The 11,626-nt window shown below is 36.8% G+C and overlaps 1 protein-coding gene across 1 annotated transcript in view; it reads right to left on the bottom strand.

The window, feature by feature from the left end:
* Positions 1–265: 265 nt before the first annotated feature.
* LOC131166672 (3-methyl-2-oxobutanoate hydroxymethyltransferase 1, mitochondrial-like) overlaps positions 266–11,626 on the bottom strand; it is a 30,798-nt gene continuing 19,437 nt past the window's right edge. The window contains exons 4-5 of the mRNA XM_058125248.1: positions 620–673; positions 266–529 (exon numbers count right to left, since the gene is read on the bottom strand). Of these exons, the coding sequence (XP_057981231.1) occupies positions 266–529; positions 620–673 (318 nt within the window). The remainder of the gene's footprint in view (positions 530–619; positions 674–11,626) is intronic.

Below are 11,626 nucleotides of genomic sequence, written 5' to 3'. Positions count from 1 at the left end.
CAGGCTGCTCTTTATATACGTAAAGCAGAATATTCTTTGTAACAGACCACACAAGGAAACAAAAAATATTCTTGCATGACAGATATTTTTTCTTGAGTTTCCAAAAAATATTTTTGTGTAACAGATATTTATTCTTGAGCAGGCTGAGTATTGTTGATACCCATAATTGCTGCTGCAGTGCAATCCCACTATTTGACCCTAAACCGAGTGAGAAACCACCAGTGAACAAACAGTGAGCAGGACAACAGCTGGAGCATATCCAAGTTCAGTTAGTTTTGGGATTTCCATCATCAGGCGATTTGGCTGTCTCAATCTTCTCAGCCGCTGCAGCAGCTGCAGATGCTGCTTTGTCCAAACCCAACTTTTGTAACTCATTCGAGAAACTGTCAACATCGGCTGCACTGATTTTGTATGGGCTGTATGCATGGCCAGGGAATGAACCATTCATCACTTCTTCCTTGAACTCCAGAAGAGCTTTGTTGATGACGTCTCCGACATGTCCAAATTGTTTGCAGAACTTTGGTGTAACCTGCAAAAGGTAAAACAGTCTCTTCAGCAAAACTGCTCCCAACTAGAATCATGATCAATCATCAAACTACTGTGATATTGGGATTATTACCTTGGCGTGATGCGGATGTTGGAGCATTCCCACTAGGTCGTGGTAAACCAGCGCCTGGATTAAAATAGAGATTTCTTTAGAATAAAATTAATTGCCTGTGTGAATAATGTGGTCGGCCATTTTTGTATTAAAGTAGCAGAACAAAAAGAAGAAAAATTGAAAAAGGATTCATAAGTTAAAGCGTGGTTGACAAAATGATGGAAATAGCAAGGGTTTTACACCATACAAAAAAAATTGAACCAGAAAATAAGATAAGCAAAGAATTTCCAGCATTCAACAATTGGAGAAGGGCACATAATTCGAGATCCTGTAAAATTGATATATCCAGCTTGGGACTCTGCTCTGGAGAAGTTAGAATCTGCAGATGGACGTTTAAATCATCCATGTTACAGGAACAAATTGCAATTGGTGATGGACCTAATGACTGCTTCACCGTGAACCATCAGAATGAAATTGATGATAGACGACGTTATTGGCCAAGCAGGTCATAGTTATAGTGTTTTGTCTTTTTTGACGGAGATTACAGTGAGAAAAATAAATAGAACCCATCATACCAAGGGAAATTTAAATAGCTTTAGAGAGTGTTTAGAAGCATAGATTTTGGGCCATATATTTGGATGAAACTCAATATATTTTGTACAGTATTTTTTCCAAATCCACACAAATCTAAATCCAAGGCTTGGAATCCAAGCTCTCAACTGTAGGGTAAGGAAATTGAATCGCTCTTTGGGAGGAATCTTTAGACCGATATATTTGACAATCAACACAACCTAAGCACTCTTTTGCTTGTAGCAAACTTCCATATTGGGCCCCGCACGACAAGAAAACAGGTGGAATATTGATGGAGATTATATCCATTATAACAGGACCTTCACTGTATTTCGGTTTACACATCTCAAAAGAAAACATTTCACTCTGGTTTTTTTTCCTTGGTGTGCACATGCATGTGTATGTAAATATGTGGGTAAGTAACCAAGTAACAAGCATAGTTTTAGCCTGAGCGTAGGAAGTCAGGGGCTGGTTAATATCATCACTATGTGGGTTTATGCATGTTGCTCATTTTCTCTTTCACAAAAATTGAAAACCAGTTCAGTTGTTGTGATGGCCACGGTATTCCATATCCAGAATTGATTTTTAAGAATTAAATAATTTATTCAGCATAATATTTTTAATTAAATTAAAGTAAAATGATCATGTAAATTTAATATACATTTTAAATAAAATATCCATAAAATTTAAACAAATTTTTAAAAAATAAATAAAAGTGCTTTAGAAAAGCATTTTTACCATTTTTCAATTGTCATGTACCATAAAATTACTCTTGGAGCACTAAAAGGTCAATTTAAAAAATATAATAATTAATTTCTATTTTTATTCTAATATTTTTTTATTTATATTATTTTACATTTTCATAAATTTTTAATTGTTAGTTGATTCAACGGCAAAAATAAACATGAATTCTATAGGGTTTTGTATTCATTGTTTTAAATTGCAGTAGCTGGTAGTGTAACGTAATGGTAACGGGTGTAATGGGAAGCTAGAGTAGCGAATGTTACATAATGGGAAGCAAGTGTAACAGCCGTGAATTTTTTTGAAGCACGCATAACCTTATGCATATTAGCGTACTTACATGTTTTAAACTTTTAGCCCTTACTAAAAAGAGTTTGTGTATTTTGGATCCTTTAGTTTGTGTAACTAAGTTATCCGGTAAGGGCAACAAGTTTTTTATTTTAAACCTAGAAAAATTAGGTGTGTGTGTGTGTGTGTGTGCCTTTTTTTTTTTGTTTTTTTATACTTCCGATTGTTTTTATTTATGATAAATTCTTATGTGTGCTAAATTAATTAATAAAACAAAATACATTATACACTCCATTAGTCTATTAGACACATAAGATATACAAATAATACAAATGTATATTAAGAAAGACCTATATGCTTGTCCTGAACCTTTAGACATCCTTTTTCCTTTGTTCTTCACTTTTGTTTCCTTTTTCCCCCATTTGTTGGTGTGGGTAATAGGGAATATGGGAATAATATTTACATTGCTTTTACTAATTTCCCCAACTTTGTACTTCCATCCCTTATTTCATGAAAAAAAATAGTTCAACTGGTTTGGTGCATTTAAACCACCCCAATGTTGGGAAGTGATCCACAAGCAACAATCGCATAAGCAAAATTACCCAACCTATATATATAAGACCAGATTTATGTAGTTCGGTCCACTGTGACCTATGTCCACGGGAGAGCACAAAATCCACTATAACCATCTGGAAAATTATACAAGGAGAAGGAGGAGACTACTGCCCTCAACTCCACTTTCACTCTCTACAAAGATTCACTCTGCCTCACACACAACACACAACACCTCTTTGCAACACACAGCTCTCTGCACCCTCACAATACAGTTCTTTGCACGCACACAACATAGCCCTCTGCTGCACACACACAGCCACACAACTCATGCATATATATACATATATGGGATGGGGAGGACGTCAAACAAGGCAGTTGCAATTCAACATGGTAGGCAGCTGTTTGGTGGAGGGTTGCTGGTCTTCTTAGCAATATCAACATAAGATGCTAGGTGGTGCAGCTGCTAAACCCATACGAGCCACACCCTAACAATCTCCACCTTGGCGAGTATCAACTCCCAAGTCTACAGCTCCATCTTGATACGAACTCGATCAAAGCAAGTCTTCATAACTTGGTTCAAACGTCTTAACCATGCAAAGAGTATCGCCTTCTTCATCGGCAAACCAAACTTGTTTGTTCGTTTCTAATGACGTCCCGCTATCATCATTTGAGGTCAAACCACTAACCACTGTGGTTCCCATCAACTGATACAGGCCCCACGAGACTCCTTCCCAGTAAATATCAATGAGTCACGTCGAGTCACCTTCATAGCTCCACCTGCAACAGAGATTTGGCAACCCTTAGAATCCAACCGACTAAGGGAGATCAAATTTCTTTGCATCCTTGGAATGAAGTTTACGTCATCCAAAATATGGACCGCTCCAACAGGCATCTTTAGTTTCACAGATCTAATCCCTCTGACATCGCATGAAGACCTATCACCTTGTGATACCGTATCGCAAACTTCTTTGAAAGAATTAAAAAATTCTTTCTTAAAATAAACATGAACTAAACTGCTAGAGTCCAAAACCCATCCATCATCGTTTGGACTGCCATAAGCATTCATGTTCTTTCTCATCAATTTTCGGCACTCTCTTTTCATATGGTCGTGCTTCTTGCAGTATCGACACTGCACATTTCTTCGATTTTGTCGATGTAAGTTGCTCGCCTTTACAAGGACCTCATCATTACCATGCCATGTGGTATGCTCCGATACATTGACACCGTCTCGTATCTTCTTTTCTTCTTCATATCTTTTTCGATCTTCACAATCCCTCTTGAAGTGCCCTTTTTTATCACACCAGTAATATACGACCTCGCTCGTATCTCGTCCTTTTGATTTTGAATGCCATTATTTACCTCCGAGATTTCGATTTGCTTCTTCCTTGTCTCTCACTATTAGCTACCAAAGCTTGCTCACAAGACGTCACAATCAGCTTTCTTAATATCTCATAATCTTGAAGTGATGCCATCACATCATCCAACTTCAAGGTATCCTTCCTCACGAGCAATGCTATTACCATACCATCAAATAAACCTGGTAGAGACGACAATAGTAGAAGCGCCTTATCCTTTTCATCAATTTTTATGCCAAGGCTCAACAATTGTGTCAAAATCTTGTTGTAATCATTTATGTGATCAAAAAGACTACTTCCCTCATTCATTTGAAGTTTATATAGTTTCTTCTTCAGAAACAATTTATTGGTAAAGGACTATGACATATACCTTTGCTCCAATTTCTTCCAGAGTTCCATCGGTGAGGTTTCGTCTAATACCGAATATTTAACTTCATTTTCCAGACACAATCGGATTGTGCTGACTATCTTCATCTCCAATTTGGTCCAATCATCATCTTTGAAATCATATGGCTTCTTCCCAATCAACGGCTTGATCAAGCCTTGATGAACTAAAATATCCTTCACTGTGCTCTTCCATAAACTAAAGTTGTTCCTCCTGTCAAACTTCTCCACCTCAAACTTTGACATATCAACACCTGCCATTTTGTTCTGAATCTCACAAAATGGACACTTCCAATGGTTCCAAAACGGCCGAAAATTGTAGAAATGGTCCAAGCTGCTCGAAAAACCGACGCGAAATGACTCCAAAAAACCAGTCAAACTTCAGGGTAAATTGGTAAAAAAAAAAAGTCAACTCTCCATTAACTTTAATGGAATATTCCCTCCCTTAATGGAATATCCTTGATGGCATTAATGGCCATTAACGCCGTTACTGACGCCGTCTAATGACGTGGTGCCGCGATCCCCACCTACTAACGTGTCCTAGGGCCCACTTGCTGAAGTGGCATTGGCGCCCACCTCTTGTGGGGCCCACTTGCTGACGTGGCATGGGACCCACCTCCTTTGGGGTCCACTGCTGACGTGGCATCCAGGCCCACCTCTTGTGGGGCCCACTATTGACGTGGCACCGAGGCCCACCTGCTGACGTGGCTGTTGACTGTGCAGCTGACTCTGCGCTGATATGGCCTGATGATGTGGCTAACACTTGCTAATGCGGCACTAACTCAGCGCTTACGTCGCCTAACTCTGCGCTAACGTGGCCGACACTTGCTAATGCGGCGCTAACTCAGGGCTTACGTCGCCGCTGACATCAGCATCTTCAACCTCCAAATGTGCGCCAGACTTTCGCCGGCGCGTGGGCACATATGACTCTATATCCCGTTTAGATGCCTGCACGTGAGAGCGTGTGAAGGCACGTGGCAATGCTGTCTTTCTGCCGGTGGCGCGTTTGAGTGCGTGCATCATTGTCCGGGCTCCATTTGAGCTCTAATTACCGCCGTTGGCTTCATCTCAACAAGAGGAATGTTTTTCTGGTCTCAAAACCAATTTTTGAGCTACTAGCCAGAGGCTCAAACCTAGGAATTTTGCTTCGATACAGCGATTTTGCTCCAACCTCGCTCTGATACCATTTGTTGGAAAGTGATCCACGAGCAACAATCGCATAAGCAAAATTATGCAACCAATATACGAGACCAGATTTACGTGGTTCGGTCCATTTTGACCTATGTCCACGGGAGAGCTCAAAATTCACTATAACCATCGAGAGAATTATACAAGGAGAAGGAGGAGGCTACTCCCCTCAACTCCTCTCTCACTCTCTCCACAAGGATTCACTCTGCCTCACACACAACACACCACACCTCTTTGTAACACACAACTCTCTGCATGCACACAACACAACCCTCTACTGCACACACACAACCACATAACTCACACATACATATACACATATGGGAGGGGGAGGAAGTCAAACAAGCTAGCTGCAATTCAACATGGTAGGCAGCTGTTTGGTGGAGGGCTACTGGTTTTCTCAGCAATATCAACATAAGCTGCTTGGTGGTGCGGCTGCTAAACCTATACAAGGCACACCCTAACACCCAACACACCATGATCCCATCACAAAAGATAAAAGAAAACACATACAAAAAAGAATGACCACTAGACATCACAAAAATCTGGCTGTGCCCCCTTCTGATTGAAGAGAAAATTAAGTTTTCCATGAAAATGAGAGTGAAATTGGATGGACAATCAACTTCAAGCATATACGATCAACCTCAAAATGCTCCAATTAACTTCTATTAGAAAGCATGGGGCATTAGCTTCTTTTGGGGCAATCTTATAGCAGAATAGGATGCAAACATTTAAGTAAATGTTCTACATAAGTTCATGAGTTAAGCCTATACGAATGTTGTTTTTCCAAGAAATTTGTTGGAAACACAACTTGACAAATACTTATTAGAATTGGGAAGGAACTAAAACTTCATTTTTTTTTTCTTTTGGAAGAAACGAATAGGAAGAATGTTGTCTATTGTGGGCTTTATAAGTTCCATAAAAAAGATGCCCCTAGAGCCTAAAGGCTGCATAAGAAGCGAATCATAACTCAATCCATGCTTAACCTTAATGACTCAGAATCATAGAACAAGGCTGCAATAGTTTAACATCATTTAATCTGTTGATAGTCCCAAGTAGGAAAGAATCTGTTGGTGTACCTGGGCTTGTCAATATTATTTTAATGATAACAAAATGAAGGATGCTTTAACATGTGGTGTTGAGTGATTTGACTTCAGATCTAGGTAAAAGAACACTCACGGTTGATAAGCTGAAGATCAATGTCAATCTAGTTGAAGCTCCTTAGAATATTGAAGCAATGAATGACAAATGAAGAGGTTAAAGGCCAAGAAAATCTTAAAGTCAAAAGTGAACCTTGAGAGGCTGAAGGACTTAGTGATTAACCATGATTAGAAGGATTGTTGTAAGTACTTCAAAGCCATTACTATCCAGATATGTGAAGCTCTTATAAATCAAAAGAAACTAAGAAATGCATTTTTTTTAAAGACCTTAAAATATGTTTTTGAAATCAAAGTAACAAAGGTCTCAAAGGAAGAAAAGTTTTCAAAGAATATAAGGGAAAAACTGAGAGCTAGGTGACTGCCCTATATAGGCAAGCGACTGCCAAGTTTTAGAAGAAGTAAACTTGGGAGGCAGTAGAGTGCCAGGGCACTTCCTGAGCATTGTCAGGCACCTAGGTGGTCAAGCCAGGTGACTGTCAACCTTCTGGTTGTCTAGTTTTCACTATGGTAGGCGACTGCCACTCGGAACAAATTTTTAAAACTCAACGGGAAGATTGTCAAATTTTTGAATTTCAAAATTTATTCTATAATTTAATACTTTTTAAAAAGTTACCTAATTAAATGAGGAAACTCTTTTTTGAAAAAGTCTATAAATACCTCCTTTGAGCAATGAAAAATGTACAAGCAAAGCAAGGCAAAAGATGAAACGAGCTATACGCTGAAGCTATCCTTACGCTAAAATTCTCCTTAAGTTCTTCTTACTCACATCATTTTGCTGGAGAAAAAATCTACAATTTTGGTGGATTGAAAAATCAAAAGCTTGTTTCCGAATTGCATTCAAATTTTTTTTAAGAACCATCAATGACTTCTAAACCTTTAAAGCTTCACATTTTTTATTTAGCTTTGGTTTTTGAAGTACGATTTAGAAATTGATTTGTACAACTTGCTCTGAATTTTGAGAGTATTTTTGTACGCATAGTTTATCTTATACTATTGTAGATTGTGACGATTCCAGGTTTGGTAGATCGTTGGCTAGGAGAGGGGATATCGCTTAGAGAGGTACTGCTCTAGCCTAAGTGAAGGAGTGACCAAACGAGGGTATATCGTTTGGAGAGGCGGGCTCTAGCCTACTGAAGGAGTGTGTAAAGTTTTTTGTCCACCTAGAAGGAACAAGGTATAGTGAACTCCTTAGGTGGTTGACCTAAGGCGAGGATGTAGGCTGGGTATCAGTCAAACTTCATAAAAGTGGTGGTGTCACTCTCTTTCCCTTACTCTCTTTTAATTTCAGCAATGATATAACCTGCGTGGATGGTTAATACTTTGAATCATAAAAGTAACACGTATTGGAAATCAAGTAAACCCAAATCCTAATTTGTTTATGGGCTTGCGGAAACCGAAAGGGAGTACGTTGGTTAATTGACCTTTTGCAGAAACCAAAACGAAGTACATTGATTGGTTAACATCCCAAAATCTATTAGCTGAAGGTTTATTTAAATTATAATATTGTAAAAGTGATTGGATGTTATTTTAAACATTCATATTCAAAAGCCAACTACAGGAATTGCACTTTCATATATAGGGCCACTAAATATTGCAACTTGATTTCTTGTGGAATGGTTGTTTAGTTGAACAGTTAATTGATTGATTGTGGTTGTTGTGATTGCGGATTGATTAGAGAAAATAAGAGTTTGTGTGGATTGCCTGATTAACAAAAATACAAGAAATCCTTCGAAGATTGCAAAAAGGGACAAGAACTCTTAAAAAGGATTTAAGGAATTTTTAAATAACCCAATTCACCCCTCCCCCTCTTGGGACTACACCTTAGGTTTGAATTGGTATCAAGGCCTGGTTATAGCAAAACCTAACAAGTAGCTATATAAAGATCAAAATGGCACAAATAGGAGTAGCTCCCTTTGGTGAGGGTCAATCCTCAACTAGGCCACCCATTTTTTGTGGAATAAATTACACCTTTTGGAAGTAACAAATGAGAATATACCTTCAAATAGGCATCGAATGTTGTAACAAATAAAAATTTGATTCCTACTAAACTAGTTGATGGAAAAGAAGTACCCAAAGAAGATAAAGAACTAAACGACTCAGATTACAAAATGTTGCAAATTAACTCAAGTGCAATAAATGCCTTATACTATGCGCTTGACACAAATGAATTTAATTGAGTAATGGCGTGTAAAACAGCCAAAAAGATTTGGGATAAATTGGAAGTAACCTATGAAGGCACAGTAGATGTTAGGGAAAGTAGAATTGATATGTTAACTAGTGAATACAAAACTTTTAGGATGAATTCCGATGAAAGTATAACAAGCATGTACTCTAGGTTCACACATATCATAAACTTCCTAAGTGCCTTGGGAAAAACTTATTCCACCCATGAGATGATCCGCAAAATTCTAAGAGCACTTCCACCTACTTGGGAACCGAAAGCTACTGCAATAACGGAAGGTAGGAACCTTAAAACCACTTCTTTAGATGAACTAATAGGTTCTCTACTCACATATGAAATGTCAATGAATGAAAGGAATTGTAAAACCAAGGCTCAAGAATCTATAGCATTTAAGGTTTCAAAAGAAAACTCTAGTAGTGAATAAGAGATGGATGAAAATGAACTAGACTTCATATCCAAGAAACTTGCAAAAATTCTTAGAAGGAAAAACAAATTCAAAACAAGAAACCAAAACTCCGAATCAAGTGAAGAAGAAATTAGCAAGAAGAAATCAAGAAATAAAATTCCTACATGTTATAACTACAACAAAGGTGGACATATAAAACCGGAATGTCCACTACTTAAGAATGATTCTAAAAAGAAAAAGGCAATGAAAGCCACTACTTGGGATAATGTAGGTACAAGTAGTTCTGATGATGAATCAAGTAGCAAAGAGGTTGCTTATATGACATGGGACGACAATGAAGAACATTGTTCCTCATCCAAATCAGATAATGTATATTGCAGTGCTTCATCTAATGAATCCGATGATAATGAGAGTATGCCATCTTATGAAGAACTTCAAAATGATTTATTCAAGATTCATAAAATGTTAGTTAATATGACTGAACGATACACATCATTGAAAAACAAGAATAAAGGAGTTATGAAAGAGTTAGAAGCTAAAAATCTTGCTGAACATGAAAAAGAATTGAAAATCAAGAAATTAGAAAGCAAGAATGAAAAATTGATGAAAGAAATAGAAGATCTAAGACTCCAAACTTCTATGGAAATTGAGAAAGACATATACATTTCTGAATTAAAAAGTAAAATCAATAACTTGTCTCAAGAAATATCACAAGTAAATGTTGATGGAAAGAAAGATATAGAGATAAATGATCTCAAAAGACAAATTGAAGATAAAGAAAAAGTCATCTGCAATTTTAGTAGAGGGAAAGAAAATTTTGATAAAATAATTGGATCACAAAGAATATCCCTAAACAAAGAAGGCATAGGATTTAATGGAACTGAGAGAATAACATAAAAAAGAATCTCTACATGGGATACTTTACAAAAGCCTCAAAAAATTATGCTAGCAGCTCTTCTAATGCCTATACTCACACTATATGCTACCTATGTAAGAAGAAGGGACACATAAAGTTTGAATGTCCATTAAAGAGGAAAGATGTGAAAATTAAACAAGTCTGGAAAGTAAAAGAAATCTCTCATGTTAAACCATCATTACCCAAGAAAATATGGGTATCAAGATAAAAGTCAAGTTCAAAAATCAAGGACTCCATAGATGTTAGGTATTCCTTTTAGAAACTAGAAAAAAAAATCACATCTTCTACAAGGATATTGATCTGGTTGATATGAAAATATGAGTTTTAAGAAGCCTAATGATCATATTAAAACTAATAAAAATTGTTGGCCTAAATCAATGAATGAATCGTACAAGGCTTATTTTGGAGTTCATATGAAATCAAAAAAGAATAAAAATCAGAAGCAAATTGAGCTCATTGCATAATTATTTGTCTACTACATAGTAGAGAAACAAAGTAAAAGGACAAGGCTTAAAGAAAAATCTATAGTCAGCCAAATGACTCTTGTCGACTAACTGAAGTGTTTTTCTTTTGGAACAGAGACTAGTCAGCCAACTGACACTGAGGTCAGCCTACTCACTGATAAAGCAACACTAGACTTGTTTGCAAAACTTAAAAGTGTAAGTTAACAGACCTAGGGTTTGTCTCTTTGTGTGATCTAAGTTTGTTTTGGCGTGTACTTTGATGTGTTGTATAATACAACATTGAGCTTGGATTGCTTTCCTTGTTGTTTGAAAAATAGGCTCATGATATGTGATATGCAGCATGCTACATGTAGATTTTTGAAAAATTCGTATCTTGAAATTGGTATTTTGAAAATCTGACCATAAAGTTATTAAGTATGAAACATGATTTTTGAAATGTCTTGACCATGTATGCTTATGATCATATGAATAAATGAAAAATTAGCATCTATGAGAAGTGCATGATAAAACTTCAGCATGAATATCTAAGATGTATATTGGTATCCATGAATATATCACTTGATTTTTTAGCAATAAAACATAATTATGAGCATTGGTAAAATTGTCATGATCGTGGTATTTGAATAATGCATTATGCATGACAAATGTAATTGTTAGTCTTACAAGGCTTAACATCTTGTTTTGATGCTAACAAACAAGTAGAACTTAACAAACTTGGTTAAGTGTTGTTGTTTTAGGATTCAATGATGAATGCAAGGTCATGTGTTCATAAATATTCATGAAAACTTATATTTCAAAGAAGGATGATCAATATGAAGC

Source organism: Malania oleifera, chromosome 10 (genome assembly GCF_029873635.1).
Source record: "Malania oleifera isolate guangnan ecotype guangnan chromosome 10, ASM2987363v1, whole genome shotgun sequence".
NCBI lineage: Eukaryota > Viridiplantae > Streptophyta > Magnoliopsida > Santalales > Ximeniaceae > Malania > Malania oleifera.
The sequence above is the reverse complement of the archived record's forward strand: the minus strand, read 5'-3'. Positions and strand labels throughout refer to the sequence as shown.